At 47.5% G+C, this 19555-nt stretch overlaps 1 protein-coding gene across 4 annotated transcripts in view; it reads right to left on the reverse strand.

Annotated features, from left to right (window-relative positions):
* The window catches only part of SH3KBP1 (SH3 domain containing kinase binding protein 1), a 341920-nt gene extending 322452 nt beyond the window's left edge, over positions 1-19468 (reverse strand). For 2 of the 4 annotated variants that reach the window (XM_070462384.1, XM_020914380.2), the window contains exon 1: positions 19165-19468. Coding sequence is in view for 3 of the 4 variants with exons in the window: in XM_020914380.2 (XP_020770039.1) it covers positions 19165-19168 (4 nt within the window). In the remaining variant the exon portion in view is untranslated. The remainder of the gene's footprint in view (positions 1-19164) is intronic. The other 2 variants (XM_020914383.2, XM_020914381.2) reach the window with 1 other exon arrangement.
* Positions 19469-19555: the final 87 nt, after the last annotated feature.

The following is a 19555-nucleotide window of genomic DNA, read 5'->3' on the forward strand; positions in this document are numbered from 1 at the left end:
CTCCCCAGGGCAGAGCACCACTGGGATGGGGTCTCGAGCTGGGCCACTCCGCTCTCCAGAGAGAGCCCTTTGGGCAGTGACAACCCTCCCCTGGGCCACCAAGTGTCCACAGTGAACCCCCAGGGGGTTTCAGGGCTGGAGTGTACTGGATGCCCAAAACATGACCCAGGTCTTCAAGCTGACTCAACAGTGAAATCAACACAAAACACATGACAAAAAAGCCCAAGCTTTTATTTTCTTTCGGGCCAGATGTAATCAACCCCATCTTCTATTTTTTTCCTCCCAAGGGGCAAACTCATCTGTCATTTCCTGTCCTTGTCCCCCTGCTTCCTCATTACTCTCTTCTCACTCAGCCCAGCTGTTCCCAGCCATCCCAACTCCCCTCTCGCCTTCAAGGCTACCCTTGAACCCCACACCCTGGGGAGGGTAGCCCTCAGTGACAGTCCTAGCTGGATCATCAAGACTCCAGGGCAGGCCTACAAAGAAACAAGGTATCTGAGAAACTTCACCGCCTGCCAGGCTAAGAGAAATCTCCTTCTCAACTTCCTCAAACTCTGCAAAGATGGAAGCCATCTCTCACACAGGCTGCCACCAAAATGACAGCCCTTTGGCCTGACCAGATGTGGAAATCAGGAAAAACAATGCACGTAGTGTGGTCAGCAGAGTAGTGCCCACCCTCCCCGCCGGTATGCTCACACTGTTATCTCCGGAACCTGAGAACACATGGCAGAGGGACCTTCAAGTTGCAGATGGAATTAAGGTTCTTAATCAGCTAACCTTAAAATACAGAGAGTAGCCCAGATTAACCAGTGGCCCTAATATAATCCTGAGGCTCCTTAGAAGTCTAAACTGGGGGCAAAGTGAGGGTGACAGTGATGCAACATGAAGAGAATAGGACCCACTGTTGCAGGCTTTAAAGATGAAGAAAGGGGGCCATGAGCCAAGGAAAATGAGTGGTTCTAGATACTGGAAAAGGCAAGGGAAGGGAATTTTCCCTAGAATTCCCAGAAAGGAACTGGGAACACACCGATTTTAGTCCAGTGAGAGCCACATCAGACTTTTGACCTACAGAACAGTAAGATGATAAATTTGGGTTGCTTTAAGCCACTGATTTTGTGGAAATTTATTATGGCAGTGATAGGAAATAAATATAACTGGCTATCAAACTTAAGTAAACTGTCCATGCAAAGTCCACATCACTTTTCAGTTGCCTCTCTGGAAGGCCTGGCTCCATGCCCTGGCTGCCATTGGCCTCCACTCTCTTAGACCTTTCCTCCAAAGAAACCAGTGTCCAGGGATGGCAAATACACATGATTTTGTGTCACAGGGCCATTCTAAATGGAATAGTTCGCCTGTGCCATTTTTATGAGGTATCCGCTTGACACAGATCTTTAAAAAGAAAACCCACTCAGAGTTATTTCTGTAACAGAAGGTGGGCAAGAATGGGGATAGTAAAATGAGATTATTACTTAAGAAATGAGCAATGGAAGTTAAACCTATTCTTACCTATCACTGAATTCATCAATTCACAACTAAGTATGATGATGACAATTTCCATTTGAGACTACCCAATGCCACAGTGCAGGGTGGGAGTCTCAGTGTGGCTTTCCAATGGCCTCCAAACTGGTGCATTCCCATCTGTGCCAGCTTTTGGTTTAACCAGTGCTATAAACTTACCAAGTGCCAGAATTGACTCTTTTCAACCTATTTTTCTTGCGACAAATACCCTAAATGCAAACAGAATTCTCCCGAATAGAGGGTGGGGTAAGGAAGGGAAGCCACATGGCAGTCAGTCTCCATCTTTCCATAGATTTGGATCCTCCTTCCAACTGGCTGGGAGTACAGGCTCAAACTCTAACAGCATCCAACTGCCAATGGTCTTGCTCAGTGATTCCTCTTCCCCAGGCTTGAAAATAGTTAGGACTAACAACAGCTGGCCTAAAAATAAAAAGCCATGATTTCCAATGCCAGAAAAGTGAGGCCATTTAAGCTCTATTTTTAGCAAGTCTTGGTTACCTGGGAAGCTGCATATGGCCCCTATAATTCTCCAAAGCATGAATGCATTAAAAGATTAAAGTGCCTGCGGAAAGTGGGTTGGGCCCCCAATGAGTGTTCTCACACTTGACCCCATCGGCTTCCACAGGGACTGGAAATCATGCTGCCATCTCTTCTCCATTAGCCATGGTGAAACTATCAAGCCAAATGAGAGGGGAATTTTCACCACCAATTTATGATATTGGAGATATTGTGTTTTTGACAAGAGGGCATTTTCTAAGCAATTACTCCCTAGGGAGGAAGAAAAGCATCCAGAAGCAAAAAGTCAGAGACCAGGGTCAGGCTAACAATAAAGTCCAGTAAGAGGAAAAGAGAAGAAAAACATCGTGTGGCTCAGGGCGCACAGGGGACCAGTGACACTTCCCTAAAATGCAGGATGAGAGCCCTGCAGAAATGAGCCTGTAGGCTCCCTTATCGCAGCTCGACTCTGCACAGCCCAGGGCACCTGCACGCACTTCATTATGTCCCCGGACGGAAGTGTCGCAAGCCTGAATGCAGACCGCAACTGAGAAAGATCAAGGAGAAAATTGCTGGGGTGGACCCAGGGCAAGGAACTTTGGAGGAGCAGTACAGCAAGCCAGCCTGCCAGCTGCCCCAAGGACAGAGCAAGCCCCGCACCAAGAGCCACCACTGGTCTTCTCTTGACAAGTTCATTGTGACACAAGTGTCTACTAATGGCTGATCTAGAACCCCAGGAAGATGCATGCTGTGTGTGCAGTTGAAAGGGTCTGGGCCCAAGGGCTATCATGCTGGCTAGATTCTATGGAGACCACGTCACAGATCATCGTTATCCATTTTTTGAGGTCTTTCAAAAAAGAAATGCTTTCAAAGACATGAATACACCTTACAAAATGATAGGCCAATGGCAGAGAAGACGCTTAAGCAGCACTGACTCTCTCCCTAGCACTTGGTCACATGCAATGTGCGGAGGAGACAGGAATAAGTGATGCCGTTAAAGATCAATTTCCGGCCCAGTTTGGGGAAACGAGACTCTGGCTTGAGAGTCATACATCATCCCTTGTTTATAGTCATTTGACAGATATTTTTCTTTTACTGCTCATTCTGGCTGAGACAACAGCCAGCTGCAGGGATACCAGCATGGAGGAGATGGCCATGGTCTTCAACTTGGCGCTGAAGGAATGACAGTCCACAGAGCAAGATTTATGGGGTCCCTGTGGTCCCTGGTGGGGCCTCCTGAGCCAGCACATGCCCAGTGCCCTCTCCTCAAGTGGTGACCTTTCTCCTGCCCATCCAGAAGCATCCATATTCGAGTCAGGGGTGGGGAGGAGGGAGGAAGGGGAAGAGGGGATGATGTCTAGCTACAACAAATCAGATGTCCTTGTGTTTTCCAGCAGATCAAGTAAAGCAAAGATAAATAAGATGTCTCATGATCTCTCCTCAAAAATAAATTACTCATGCCCAACTGGCAGCTTCTTCCCGTTCATAACTGTAAACCCGGGGAAGTGATCACCTGACTGGCGCATGTGTGGATTAGTCCAGCCCAGTGTGCTCTTCCCTTTCACCTCCTAAGCAAGAACTCATCAGCTCCAGGCTGAGAGTCAAGATTCTCTAGGACCACACCTGGGATAATACGGACAGAAGAGGCCAGACAAAGATCTAGCAGAGACCAAGGAGGGCAGGGCAGCGATAGGAAAGTACCCACGATGGTGCTGTGGGAGCCAGCAGACTGAGTCTCATGGGGCCATGAGACTGGCAGGTTCCTAAGTTAGCACCACACAGTCTTCCCTACCTTACATAGCAAAATTGGTGCACAGAAATTTGACATATTATCAACTTAGCAACTCCCCTCCCATTATCAGAAGGAAGCATTTGATGGCAGGAGAGAAAACAAAGAAGATTCCTAAAACTTTTAGACAGGGACCTGAGCTAACACAGAAATCAGACAAGGCCCTACCCCTTCCCCTTGCCCCTCCCCCTGCACCCCAATCCCCCACCTTCTCAAGGAGAGGAAATTTGCTTTTCCACAGCACTCCCCAAACTAGCCCTGGTTTTATTTCTCTATATCCCACCCCTAAGAGGATTGATTCAGAACTCTCCAGTCATGCTGCACCTTTAAATATCTTTTCCTACTACGGAAGTTCCACCACCTGGTGCTCTTGACAGGACCATTGATTTTAAAACAGCGACTACACCCTGCATATAGGGTCTGACAAAACCCACTGCAGTGTTGTGGGGTAACTAGCCTCCAACCAGTAGAGATAAATGAAGAAAAATAAAAATAAAACAGCGACTCCCACGGTACATCCAGTCAAGAGCCAACACACACGTGTCAGCAGCCAAGGTCAACAATGGTCTAAAGAAAGTGCAGCAGACACTGGTAGTGTTTGGTGCTCAAATTAAATCTCAGATGAGTAGGGAGAGCCTGGGATATTGGAAACTATTGGGATTTCTCACTCGAGGGCCAGGCAAACACATGATGGGCCCAAGGTTATCAGATGAAAACCAACATATTAATCCTGCGGGGTGTAACTGGGACATCCAAAGGACAGTGACCTGGAGTCCATCATTAAAGAACAGTTCCATCTAGAGGCTCAAAGTCCTGGTGACCTGCAAATTTTTAGCAACTTCGTCTGTAAGAGTACTTCTGCCCCATCAAGCAGAGACTATCTGATTGTAATTTCAGGAGAGAATTCAAACTCTTGAGGTTGGGTGTGTTTGAAGGCCCACTCAGTAGTCTCCTGTAGTGGAGACAGGCTACCCAAGAGCATTAGAACAAGGACACAAGCCTGATGATCTCTAGCAATGGACTGTCAGTCCCGCTTGTGTCTGGGAGGCAACAGGGCATGGTAGGGAACACGACAAACTGAACCCCCATGCTGGCCCATCTGAACAGATGTACTACGACTGCAGCAAAACAAGAGCAGCCACCCAAGGTTTCCCCAAGACCCGACATTTCAGATCATCTGGGGATCTAAAATGTCATGAGAAAACTCAATCTGATTCTCAAACATGAGCGGCTCCAGATTTGTAGAACACCTCAGAGCACTTAGAGACAGCTGGTACGACTCTCTCAGCTCCAAAGATCCTGAGATTATTTTCTACACTGAATTTCCAGGACACCCTCACAAGGGTGTCCTCCCACAACCCTTTCCACAACCTTCTTACTCATTAGTCCAGTGTTCTCAGCCCCTGCTTTTGGTCCACATGACTGAGTCCAGCGCTCCATTTTAAGATGCTCTGAATGCATTGGAGAGATAAGTATTGATTTATGTTATTTCCACATTCTGACAGAAGAAAAAATTTTATCATCTCAGATGATTCAAACTGGGTTATTTTCCAAAATGTCTGTGTATCTCTTAACACTGATATAAATATTTGCAGTTTTCCACCAGAGAGACAAACTCAGGGACTGGTAAATAAATCCCACCATAGTTCTCATGGTCCCTCCTTCTCTCCATGCTGTCTTAGCTTGGGGTACTAGAAGAAGAATACCATAGACTAGGTTACTTAAACAAACATGTATTCCTGATGGTTCTGGACGGCTACAGTTCAAGATCATGGTGCCAGCATGTCAGGTTCTGGTGAGAAGCCTCTTCCTGGTTTCCTCATATGGTGGAGTGGGGTTGGGGGGAAGAAGGGGGAGGGGTGTGGGGGACAGAGAGAGGAAGCAAGCTCTCTCATTTCTCTTCTTATAAGGGCACTAATCCCATCATGAAGGTTCCACTCCCATGATCTAATAACCTTCCAAAAGCCCTGCCTAAAATACCATCACATTTGGGATTAAGGGTTTCAACATACGAATTTTGTAGTAACAAAAACATTCAGCATTCACTTCATAGCACATGCCCAAAGAATCTGAGTATGTGTGTCTGTCTCCGTGTGCATCTCTCTCTCTCTCTCACACGCACACGCACACACACACACACACACACACACACAAAATAGATGAACACACAAGGTGGAGGGCAAAAGATACCAGTAAGGTATTTGATCAGTGCACCTACTGTGGGCACAAAATATATGACAAGGGGGTCTTCACACACAAGCGGACTGTGGCAGTGTGCCAGTGTGGCCTTTTACTGTTGTATATTTGTAACTCATTTGAGCCTCTACTCTGTGCCAATAAAAACATTCACCATGCATTTAATCCTAGTGATGCTAGTGGCTCTGTTAGCTTTTCTGAGGAAACTACAAGCATGACAACAGGGAAGAGGCCTTTGGGAAAGGAATGTGGCCGACAGAAGATGGACGGAGGACACCACTCGTGAGAGAAGACGGAGACCTCAGAGAGTTTCCCTCTGTGACTATTTAGACATGCAAACCCCAAGAACCACAAAGTGCAAGAAAGCAAAGTCCCATCTTCAGCAAGGTCACCAGCTCTGACAATTTAGTACTTTTAAAATCTATCCATGGGCACGAGATGGGGGAAAAAAAATGCAGTCATGTGATACAATAGAGACTGACTATCATCTCCAAGCACCCCCTTCCTCCTTTAGAAATGGAGCCCTTCCCTCCCTCCACGGTAGATATCATAATGCCCTCCCCAATTCCCAGAACCTGTGAGTATGTGACCTAACCTGGCAAAAGGGACTGTGCAGATGTGATTAAGCTTGAGATGAGGGGATTATCCTGGATGATCTGGAGGAGACCAGCATCATCACAAGGGTCTTTAAAGGATGGAAGAGGGAGGCTCAAGAGATAGAGAAGGAGATGTGATGACAGACACAGAGGTAGCCAAATGCTGAGCAGAATGGGAGCCGCAGAAATGTTTATACTCTGGGAACACACATTGTGAAAACCAACTAGGCATTCTCTTCTAAAGCTCACATCCTCTCTTCAATGAATACGGTATTCTCTCCTTCATTATGAGTTTGTTCAGTCCTTTGTTGGGAACATGCTGGTACAACCACTTTGGAAATCCACCAACTTGCAACCCAGCAAAATCACTCCTCGTCATACACCTTTCAAGGACGTATTTCACATGGGCACCTGGAGACAATGATCAGAATGGTGACAGGACACCCATTCACAGTAGCAAAAACTGCAAGCAATGCAAAAGTCCATCACCAAGTGAAACGAAAAAGCCACAATGGCACATTCAAACAATGGACGATCAGACAGGGAAAAGAAATGAAGTACAAAATGAGAGACAGCCAGTCACAAGTCTCTGTGTGGTTTGCATGCTGGTTACATAAAATTAAAACCAAGCAAAACCAGACAAAATGTTTTTAGGAGATACATATGGAAATGATCAGACTAGTTATTAAAAAGAAGGGAAATATGATTTTTTAAAAGGCTCCTGATGTTCGTCCCCTCTCAAGAAGGCAGGAGCCACAGTGCACGTTGAGGGGTGGGCTTATGAGGACTTATTTTCTACCAATGCTTGACACTGTCCACACCTACATGTGGTCTATGTGGATCAAATATCCTCTCAACTTTCAGAACCAGTTCTCATGCACAGCACACCGTGAAAAGGCCTCAGAGAGCATTGTGTGAAGGAAGGATTCTCACATTGGTTTGAAGAGGGAAGAGATGAGAGGACCAAGTCAAGTCAAAAGATTGCATCCCACATCAAGTGTGTGCGCCCAGCCACCTTGCCAGCAACAATCGCATCTCTGAAACATGTCACTGTGTCTCCTATTAGTGTTGATTGAGCTTTATTGGGTTAATTCACCCTTCATTTGTGAATCAGTTTATACTTCCAAATGAGCTTCAGGTTGATACTGCAGGTTTATATTTCCAAATGAGCTAAAAGCAAAAGGAGCATATATCTAGTTAAGTGCCTATTTTTCAAGCCACATCATTATTAAAAAGTTTTAGGCAATTAAAAAGGAATGAAATTCTGACACATGCTACAACATGAGTGAACCCTGAAGACATGACGCTAGCTGAAATCAGCCAGATACAAAAGCACAAACATTCCACTTAAGTGAGGTCCCTGGAGTAGTCAAGCAAACAGAGACAGAAAGGAGAACACTGGTCGCCAGGGGCTGGGGGGAGCAGGAAATGGGGGTGGCTGTTGAAGGGGTGTGGAGTCTCTCTGCTTTACAAGATAGAAAGAGTTCTGTGGATGGCTGGTGGTGACACTTGTACAACAAGGTAAATGTACTTTATGCCACTGAACTGTCCACTTAAAAATAGTTAAGATGGTACATTTCACATTCTGTATATGTCACCATGATTAAAAAAAAATTGATGGTAAATTTTCTGTCATGTATATTTTACTCCAAATAAATAAATGCTAATAAACATTTTTTAAAGTTCAAAGCAAAGAGGGGTTCTTGGTAAATACTTCCCTGAAAGGAACGTCAGCCTTACTCATCTGAGATACCCTGTTCTGTTTGATTTCTCTAAGCCTCCAGCGAGGAGGGAGTTTCAGAGACCAACTAACAACTGTTATCTCAGAGAGTTGTCTTCTGACTTGATGTGTATTCCTCATATGGACACCTTTCCTTCTTTGGGGAGACACAAAAGTTCAAACTAACACCGTCCGGTTTAACTGCTTATTTCATTATGTGGTTCATGAAGTGATCACATCACAATCTCCCACATAATTAGGGAAATGAGAGTTAACCAAAATGTGTCATTGAGGGAAACTTTAGATATCTGTGTCCCTCTGGTTATGTCAGCTCTCACACCTAACAGGCACTAAATAAAGACTTGTAGAACCTAATAAATTCCAATATAAATGGCAGAAATGAATCAATTGTCTTGTCTGTCTTGCAGTGCAGCCTGGTTATGTTCACAACTTAAAAATGAAACAAAGGGAAAAAGGATTTGGTACCCATTAGTGATCAAGGCTTCCTAATACGTTATCATGAAGTTTAGAACTTTCACAGACACTGGACACTTGGCCTTGAAAGGGCATCATAAACGTTCAGCTTCTTTTTGGCCAGGTCCATGAGCCAGCATCTGACAAGCACTTGGGTGGCTGGGGAGCAAATGCTTTACACAGTGCTGTCCATTAACTCATACTGATGCATCAAGGAGGCAGGCCTCAAGATGGTTCATCCAGCCTGGATCCTGGGGTTCTAGCCACCCTCATCTTATGTCCTTTGAAGCTAAAAGTCCAACTTTTTCAAGTGAGCATATGACAATGACAAAAGCTAAGCTAGGAAGTCACAGCAGGTTACAGTCACGACCCTTCCCTTGTCAGCATGAGACCTGGACCCCACAGCCCAGCCAAAAAAGAAGGCCCATTGATGACCCAGTGCCTTCAAGACACAGTTTTCCCTGCAGTTCTGGGACACTAAAACCCTTTAAAAAGTCAGTCAAGGCATGAAGTGGAAGGAGGGCAAGATGGAAGATGGAAAGAAAGAGAAGAGTAGAGAAGGAAGCAAGTCTCTGAGGGTTTTACCTTTCACTGTGTATATCCCATTCTCTCATGCCTGAGCGCTGAACCAGGATCCATCGTCTCCAAACGGCACAGTGCAACAGGGACACACTGTGGAACAGGAAAGCCCCACCAGCAGTCTCGTTCAGAGACGTCTCCCCCTCTCCCTGTCTCTGTGCCGTTTACAGACACACACAGCACATATAGCACAGAAGGGATGATAAGCCATATGAGCAGTTTCTTGAACTAAAATTGAAAGCAAACACAGGGATGGCATGCACCTTGCCAGTGCACGGTAATTGACCCTCATGGACATATCATCATTATCATCAGCATGGGCCATTCCAGTCATCTGGAGGCTATGGAAACAAAGAATGGATGTGGAATGTCACCCTGCCTACTACCTGGTTTCCTTAAATGATAAAAAGGAAAATGGTGTCCATCCCATCCTTTTTTATAAAATCAAGATTATGGAAGCAACCTAAATGCTCAAATGGTAGGGAAATGGTTCCATAAGCTAGGATCAGGAACTCACATATTCAGCTACTACAAACACCAGCTTTGGAGATGATTATGATGTAAAAAAAAAACCCAGGAGGTACAATTATATATTCTACATATGTTAATATTATACATATATTAATATTATCTACAAGTATATAGTAAAAAGCCTAAAGAGATATGTATGTTGGTGCAGTTTAGTAGCTAAATCGTGTCTGACTCTTTGCAACCCCATGGACTGTAGCCCACCAGGCTCCTCTGTCCATGGGATTTCTCAAGCAAGAATACTGGAGTGGGTTGCCATTTCCTTCTCCAGGGCATCTTCCAGACCCAGGGATCAAACTCACATCTCCTGCATTGGCAAATGGATTCTTTACCACTGAGCCACCAGGGAAGCCCCTAAAAAGACACACACAAAGATAAAATGAAAGTGGTTGTATTGGGTACTGTATGAGCACTCAGTTTAAATTGTCCTGCTTCCTATTTTCTAAACTCTATTATAGAGTTACTATTTATAACAAAAAAAATTTTCAGGGTTACAGAATACTGGAACTAGAGGAAGACATATCCATCCCAGAATCTGCCTCTCCCCTCGGTCAGGGATGGCGCCCCCTGCACCACTGTTGGAGAAGAGATTATCCTTTAAGACGACTGTCCTCACTGGCAGGGAACTGGTTGCCCGTGTCTGCGGTGGAGCGGGAGCCATTTCTACACATCCCCGTGTGGCCATCTTGACCTTAGACGACACTGAATACACATGGCTTCATCCACAAAGGAGGTGTTGCTATCAGTTGAAGATGCTGAGGCAGGGGCGGTACCGTATGGGGAAGGTTTATGGGAAGAACTGGGAGGGCCGTGAGACATGGGTGATTTCAGGAGAGAAAGGGGCTTGAGGGGGAGAATGTGGGCCGAGGCGGGAAGAGACCACAGAGTGGCAGGAGGGTGTTCAAGGGAGAAAACTGGGGGAGGGGAAAGAAGAGAGGGTTTGAGGGAGAGAAAGTTGGGGGAGAGTTAGGGGACAGAGGGAGATGGGGAGGTGGAAGAGTGGGAAGAAAGGGGGCAGAAGGAGGAAGGAAGCGGGGGTTAGTAAGAAGGGGAAGTGCAAACAGGGGTAGGGGGAGGTCCCCCCAGGAGAAGAGAAGGTGTGGACAGAGGGACCTGAAGGAGAATGGGGACAGACCTAGGGATGGCAGAGAAGAGGTGGGGGAGACTGGGGGAGGCTGTGGGGAAGAGAGAAGGAGAGAGGTGGAGAAGGCAACAAAAGAGGCCTGAAAGGTAAAGGGTAACGAGCAGGAGGTGGATCTGGAATGGGCAGGTGGGCAGTGAGAAAGGGGAGGGAGAGGGCTGGAGGGAAGAGAAAGGTTGGGGAGAGATGGAGAGTGGGGTACAGAGAAGGTGTGGGGAGGGCTGGGGGAGAGAAGGGAAGGGGACCCAGTGAGGGGGAGAGCAAGAGAGGAGAAAAAGAGAAAAGAAAGGGTGGGAGGGTGGAGAAAGGGAGCCAGAGCACACAGCAGCCACAGTCCCCTGCCCCCTTCCCCGACATCACTTGGCTCCAGTGGTTAACTCGCCAGGCCAGGCGGTAGCTGCTTTTCACAACGTCTTCATCTCTTCCTCCATTTAAAAACCCACAGGTTCCCTAAAAGAGCCAGACAATGTCACAACTGCCCCCTGCCCCCACGGCACGCTACCATCAACCCCTCCAAGTGCCCCCGGTCCCATCCACACTTTTTAAGTGGTGCCAACTCAAAAGGAGAAACCGAGTTCAGTTAGACAACTCTGGGTCTCAAAAGGTAAGAATAGCCGTGACTCACTCAGAAGCACAAGGGTGCCCAGCAAGGCCAGGAGCCGTCCCTCGGGGCAGGGGCGGGGCTCATCCTTGAAGGATCTAGCACCACACCTTACACCCAGCACCCCTTGGTCAAGACAGCCAGGAAGAGTGGGCAACGGGATACCTTCACGCATCCACATTTATAGTACCTGCCCCAAGAGTGGCCCCCAGGCACCCCATCCCAGAGGCAGGGCTACACCCCAGGCAGGACAGTCCCAGCACCTAGCATCCCCCTGGCACTAAGGAGGCCCTTCTTAAGAACTGACACGGGACTGGAACCAGACACCCCCTCCCCTCACAGATGTGGGCACACGGCACCCACTCATGTGTCTCCAGGGTGACACCAACTCCAGGGGACTCAGAGTCACCCTATGGGAACCCAGAATTGGGATTTAACCAGGCGAGCACATAAACTACTCAAGCAGAAGAAGGCAGCATCCAGAAGGGCCTGGTACAGAAGATGGAGATCCACAGAGAAGCTGGCTATGGGGTGGGGAAAGCAAAGCCAGAGCAGACCTTCCCAGCGCTCATCCAAAACAAGGTTCAAGCACCTCCTTCTAGCCCCAGGCAGAACTAGCTGGAATAATTAGAGAGGACACTAAGCTAATTAAAGACTTTTCACCCGGGGAGTGGGTGTGCGATGGATAAAACTGGTGCAGCCCCAGAGGACCAGACCTAGAACTGGGCCCCAAGTTTTCTAAGTCTAGAAGAGTCCAGAAAAATCCAGCAAAAAGCAAGGGCTGATGTTTGAGCACTGACTGTTAAGAAGTGGAAGTTCAAAGATCCAGTATTTTCAACTGTCTATATATGCTACACTTGGGTGCTTAAGGGCTTAGATTTGTTATGCAAAATGAGTAATTAATCAGCACTGAAATATTTATAGTCTTTCATCCAAGACACTGAGGAAGAAACAGCAGCATGAACTGAACAGCACTCATCTTGCTCTCTCTCCCCTGCGTTTAGGCACAGACCAGCCTCCTGCAGTGGCCCCAGCACTTCCCTGGCCCCAGTAAGGAAATAAGCGAAGGCCTTTACAAAGAGCTTTTCTTGCCAAGTGAATACTGCTCAGGGAGGACAAATATCCCAGGATTTTTTTGTTATCAGTGTTTTTTCCTCCTGAGCCTAACTGTAAGCATAGTTTACCAGTGAGGTAAGGTCCATGAGCTCCATTTTGCTTTGCTTAAGTACCCCCTAATGTAAACTACAGGACTGCCTGTAAGGTATTTATCCATAAAATAACGATCAAGTTGAAAAACAAGCGCTCATCATCAACCAGTTGCCAGTGTACCGCTGCCAGCTGAACATAAGCAAAGAAGTATGGCATTCCATCAAGCCTCCACGTGTGGATTCCAGAGACCAGTTTGGCACCACAGTGTATTCTCCCATGACTGAAATACTCTTACTGGACCCCAGTAATTGCAAAGGAAGTTGCCCAAGCCACTGACTCACAAGTACTTCAGGATACAGAAGGAAAGTCACAATTCTCCCACAGGATGAAAGAGATGGAACCAAGGGAGCTGCCTGGAGGGACAAAGCAAAAATGAAGTACCCCACCCCCCCCCCAAGAAAATATCAGTGAAAACCATTATAAAAAACAACAAAACCATACTTTCTCTTTTCCCGTATTTCTTTGGAATCTTAACTGGGATCCTTGGGCTTCCACCAAGTGTTCCACCAAAACAGCTGAGTGGTCCAGGAACACCCCTCCAGGGGATGGGGCATGGACCCTAACCTTCCAGTTACAAACTTACAGGGAGGAGTGATGAAAAGTTTTCGAAATAGACAGCAGCACTAATTGCACAACGCTGTGAACGCACTTCATGCCACTAAGCTGTGCACTTAAAAATGGTTAAAATGGCAAATTCTGTTATATATGTTCTACCATAATTTCACAAATAACATGATATACAGACATTGAATTGCATGCTTTAGATGGATGACCTATATGGTATGTGAATAATATCTTGAAAAAGCTGTTTTAAAAAACTTTTCAAGGAAACAGGCTGTAGAAAGCTCCTCACAGTGGAGAGGGGGCAGCAGGGTTGGGGGGAGGGGAGATCAGTAGCCTGATATTTATCAAACACTGATACAGGTGGCTGGTTCTCTCACAGTGAAAGGGAGTTGGGTTCTGCGCCTGGGGGCCCGGGTCACATTGACTCTTGGAGTCTCAGTTCCATCATCTGATGGTGTGGTCGATGGCTGCCAAGGGCCCCACCAGTACTCCAGAACCAGGCACCAACAGGTGGGTAGCAGAAGAACCATTATCTGTCACCTGGCATCTAAGAACATCCCGCCAGGAAGGCAACACATCAGGGGAGCCACACATGGGAGAGGGAAGTTCAACAACTTCACAACCCAGGTAAGGACAGAAGTGGGGTAAGCTGTGTGAAGACACTTTCCACTCAAAGGACAAAACAGTGAAGAAGTGCCAGAGTCCTGCTCTCCATCAACTTCTTGGTCCATTCATAAAACAAAGGCTGTGACCAGAAAGGAAAATCTTAGATTCCAGAGCAGCTAGGATGAAGAAAGGAAACAGTGTTTGACTACCTGTGTAACACCCAGAGCCGGCTTCCCCAGCACTTGGAGCCGAATAAGTGTGGAGGAGGCTGTGGTGCGCTGCAGGAGGTAAAGCAGCATCTCTGGCCTCTGCCCACCAGATGCCAGCAGGCTGGCCTCCCCCACCAGCTGCCACGCCCAGACACTGCCAAATGTCCCCCCAGGGGTTGGGGACAGAATTGCCCCAGGTTGAGAACCACTGCCAGAGAGAACTTGCTATCTTAAACTTGTAGCTCTTTGTTGAAGTCATGTGACACATGCAGCATTACCCTTCACCCACTGCTGTGCAGGCCACTGGTGACTGTCAGCAAACAGACCTTGTCAGCACCCTGCGCCTGAGGGATTTTATAGAACTGCACACATACTCCTGGCAGCCAATAGCCTCAGAGAATTTCAAGTAGTAGCTGCACTTGGGTGAGAGGGTTATTCATTTATTCACTCGTTCACTAACATATGGCACTTACCCTATGCCAGGCAATGAGCCAGGGTGATGCAGTTGGGGACACCCAGCTAGAGATGAACAGACTTAACACAAGATAAAGTGTTGTAAAACAACCTTTGGAGCAGGCCTCAAAAGAGGAATAAGGGGGTGGTAGGCTGAATAATACTGCACCAAAGAGGTCCACATCCTAATCCCCAGAACCTGTGAGTATGCTACCTTCCATGGCAAAGGGGCTTGGCAGATGTGATTAAGTTAAGGATCTTGAGATGGGGAGGGTATCCACAATTATCTGGGTGGGCACAGTATAATACAACAGTACTTATAAAATGAAGGCAGGAGGGTCAGAGAAAGAGAGGAGGAGACGTGAGGACAGAAGCAGAGTGAGAGTGATGCAGCCACAAGCCAAGGAATGCAGGCTGTCTTTACAAGCTGGAAAAAGCAAGGGAATGATTTCATTTCTCCATACTGAGTCATAACTCCCGGAGAGGTTTGTTCCGGACTAGGAGCACATTCTCCTCTTTCTCTGAGGTCCTGTGTCCCTTATAATGGCGTCTTATTTTATGACCAGAGTGCCCACAAACCCATGCACTCTGGACCTCAGCCTTCTCATCTGCAAGGCAATGAGGTTCTACACTTGACCTTAACCATGCATCAAAACCCCTGGAGGGCTCATTAATGCATTAATGCTCTCGCCTCAGAAGTTCCTGACTCAGTGGATAAAATTAGGGCCAGAGAACTGGTATTTCTAACAGGTTCCCAGGAGGCTGAAGCTGCTGACTAGCGGACCACATTCTGAGTACCATTGTATGAGAGATCCTCCTTCTCTCACAGTATTTTTCTGCATTCCATCTCTCCCATTAAGAGCTGTGCTGCTTCTTGGTCTTCAGCAGTTTGCTCTATCCCTCCAGAACGATTCCAGGTGGAGTATGTGAGTTGTCCATTCTGTGAAGGCTAAACAACAGACCCCAGATGGGCTGATATTAAGGAAGTCATCCCCAAATATACCTAGATAGCTCTTATCTCCCCACTACCAAGTCCTACTCCTCGCCCCCACTCATCACGTAGTTGACAAGACCACTCAGTAATCAAGTGAGAACACAGATGAAGCAGGAACTTGTCCACACCACCAAAGTCACCCAATGTCCCTGGGTCCTGGCTTCTAAGAGCAACTCTGGCTTCTTCACCAATTCCAGCCTTAGTCTGGTTTTCCCAGCTTCTAAGTAAGGTTACTAAGGCACCCAATCAGGACTCACTCCTGCTTCCTAACAGCACCTAATCCAGAAGAAACCTCTCTCACTGTGATACCCCTGGTGTGCCCACAGTGCAGGGCTGTTCCACTGCAGGTGGTCCTGGGGGGCAAGAGGGAGGAGGACAGCGATGGTTCCTATCCAACTTTCAGATTTCAACTCAATCTCTTCAAAGATGCTGTCCTTACCCCTCCGCAACCTAAGTCAGATCCCACCTCTCTAATCTCCTTTCACAAGACCTACCAGGGCTTATAATTACATATTGCTGTAAGTATTGGAATCTAGCCTACCTCTCCCACTAGAATGAGAAACCCAAGCTGGCAGGTCCGTGTGCTGTGTGTCTGTTCCTAGCACAATGCTGGGCACAAAGCAGGAGGTCAATAAATATCAGAGGGATAGATGGATAAATAGATGAATACTGACCACTATGTGCAACTGGCTTTAAAACAATTACAAATACAAATGGTGACCAGAGAATATCAATAACACAGTAAGAACTAGAGCTGTCAGAGAAGAAACGAGCAAGATCTGTGCAACAAGGAGGTACTGTGAGGATAGAAGAGGATAAAGTAAAGGTCATTATAGATAAAAGGTGGAGCCTTCCATCTCTAACTCGAGCCTGTTTATTGAACATATTATATTCAATTCAGCTTTAGTTGATTTAGCATAAAGCAGTCTACCAACACTAATACAATACACTGCTAACAACAGTCCACACTTTGTTGTTACTCTGGGATTCTTTAAACAGAAATCCTTCACTGGGCCTGCAGATCCTCCACGACTCACAGATTTGGGTCATAATATTTGTGCAGTTGTAATTACAAGAGCCTTTCCCTGCATTTACTGACGGCATCTTCCTGCAAACTCAGATGGCACATTCTGAGTGCACTTTTTAAGAGGCCATTTCACAACTAACTGGCTTCAATTCAGGGTTTGGGATTTGATGCTTTGCAGTTGTTTTTCAGATCAAAGACTATGTAATACAGCTTTATTGTGTTATCCATCATGGGAAAAATTATTTTCAGACTTGATAAGAATGGAAGTGTATCAAATTAATAAACTGGACAAATCTTCTCAAAATCAAAGCAATACGGGGGACTGGAAAGGAGGGTGTGCCTATGTGTACACACATCTGCTTCAGAAATAACATTGTTAGGTGGCTCCGTCAGTAGACATACAGCATCAATTGTTAAATACCTTTGCTTCATCACAAATACACTGCTGAAAAAGCTTTAGAAAACAGCATGTGATTTTTACCCCCAAAGTACTTTCAGCATCTCAAATCTCACTCTAAACATTTTAATGAATTAAATGACAGTGTCCATTTTACTCTTAGCACTGCTAAGTGTTAACACCTGAAATAAATGAAAATCACTTTCAGCGCCCCCTTTCCCTTTTGTAATGATTACAGTAAAAAAGATTAAGCTTTAAAGGGCTATAAACTGCAGAAGCACTTTCTAATTTTCTTAGGAGGTTCTGGATAATGAAAATAGTTCAGACTTGAATGATAAATTACATGTCTGTTTCTTAAAAAGAACTCAGTTCTCTTCTCACTGAGATAAAGAAAACAGTCCAGCCATGAAAGAAGACGCTTGGATCAAACATTTTTTTTCTGTGTGTGTGCAATCCTTTAGGCGACCCACCCAAAAGAACAGATGATCAAAAAAGCATTTTGGGTTACCTCAGGAGAAAACAACCTGTTGTGAAAGTAATGGGTGATGTTTCAAGTATATACTTTGTTAATGAACTAAATCATCTTATTAGGTGCCAAAGCAAAACAAGAGTGTCAAACTAAGTGTTTTGCCTTCCACTACCCCCTCATTCATTCATTCATTCATTCAGTAAATATTTATTTAGGGACTCCCCTGTGCCAGGCACCAAAGAAAACAGTGCTGAACAAAACAGCACAACACAACAACGTCCCCATGTTCATGGAGCTTACAGTAGGGGACAGAATGTTAAACTCAAATACGTAATAGTGCTATTTTTTAAAGTGATATAGGAGAAAGGGTAACAAAAAGGAACTAAATTAAACTAGGAGTGGTGCAGGGATCAGAGAAGGGCACTGAGAAAAAAGTGTCACTGAAGTTGAGAAGCCATCAGATCGTCATCACTTTGGAAAAGGAAAACCATTTCTGGAAAATGACCACAAATGGGATCTGAATTCTGTCAGCAACTGCCGGGGTTAAACCTCTCCTTTTCCAGTGCATCTGTCTTCACCAGTAACTACTGGCCATTCACTGTCTGACTCACCTACCTAAATACTATGACCTGAACCCAGAAAGGTCTCACTTCATTATGATTTATTAAAATCTACAGTCTTCCTATACTTGGCCTAGAAACACCTCAAAGTAATCTGCCAGAGGCATGAAAAACAGACTGCCTACCAGCAAGAATATACCTGGGTGGGCCAAACGTTTAATAACCCCGGCAATCTCAAGTCCATTGCCCAGTAAAGTGCCATTTCGTCTGGGCAACGTGGCTCCAATACTCTGGGATCTATCCCAGATGGGACCCAGGGGACCTAACAGTTTGTTGGCTACTTAGAACTGATCTTGGACCAGTAAATCAAGGACTAAATCACCCTTTCCAGTTCCCCAACCCTGCAGACTTAGAGGGTGTGGGAAGTGGCCTTTGAGCATCACCGAGCAGAGAGCTTGCCAGACTGGAGGGAGGCAGACTGGCAGAGAGGGGTTCAGGGCTGGGAGGAAGAGGGACGTCAAGGGAGGCGGGTCAAGGCGCTTCAGACCCTAGGACTGCACGCCATCCTGGGTACTGGGGCGTTTCCCGCCACCCCCCACCACCACGTCAGCCCCCGGCAAAGGCAGAGGGGCCAGGCGGGAACCGCAAGCCCCGCGCAGGGCCGGAGCCCACCAGCTCCCGGTACCCCCGCCCTCAGCGCAAGGAAGGCGCGCTGGGGGCGAGAAAATGGCCAAGACAAAACTCTCCCCGCCCACCCGAAAAGCCAACCACACCCCCTGCATCCCTCCGCGCCAGCCGCCCCGGGCCGGCCCCCGCGCTCCTCCACCCAGGCCCCCGCGGGGTTCCAGTGGGCGTCGGGCGGGCTCGGCAGGGACGCGGGCGCGAGTGGGAGTGAACACGAGTGCGCGAGGCAGGCAGGGTGCCCACCGCGGTGTCACCCGCCGGGGCCCCGGCCCTGGGGCGCCCTCCTCAGCTCCGCGGTCCCGGGACAGGCGCGCCGCCCCAGGCTGCGGTGAGCACCCGGTCGCCCCCCACTCACCCATTGGCGTCGAGCCGGGCCGGGCCGCCGAGGCAGCGTGAAAGTTAGCGGAGGCGGACGCGGGGGTCAAGGCGCCGGGACCTGGGCGCGGGATTCGGGGCGCCGGTATGTGGGCGCGGGGGTCGGGCGGCTGGGTCGGCTTTTTCCTCAGTAGCGGCGGCCGCGGCGGCTCAAAGCCGCCCGCTGCTGCCTCTGCTGCTGCTGCTGCTGCTGCTGCTGCCCCGGGGCGACTCCTGCTGCTGCTGCATCGCGACCCGCTGCGCCCGGCTGCGCCGGGTTTCCTGCTCCCCGCTAGTGGAAATTGCGAAAAAAAAAAAAAAAAAGCGCCACCCAGCCCAGCGCCCAGCAGTCGCGGCCGCGCAGCCCGCTCTCCCCTCCTCCTCACCGCCGC

The sequence above is a fragment of the Odocoileus virginianus genome, unplaced genomic scaffold, assembly GCF_023699985.2.
Source record: "Odocoileus virginianus isolate 20LAN1187 ecotype Illinois unplaced genomic scaffold, Ovbor_1.2 Unplaced_Scaffold_4, whole genome shotgun sequence".
Lineage (NCBI taxonomy): Eukaryota > Metazoa > Chordata > Mammalia > Artiodactyla > Cervidae > Odocoileus > Odocoileus virginianus.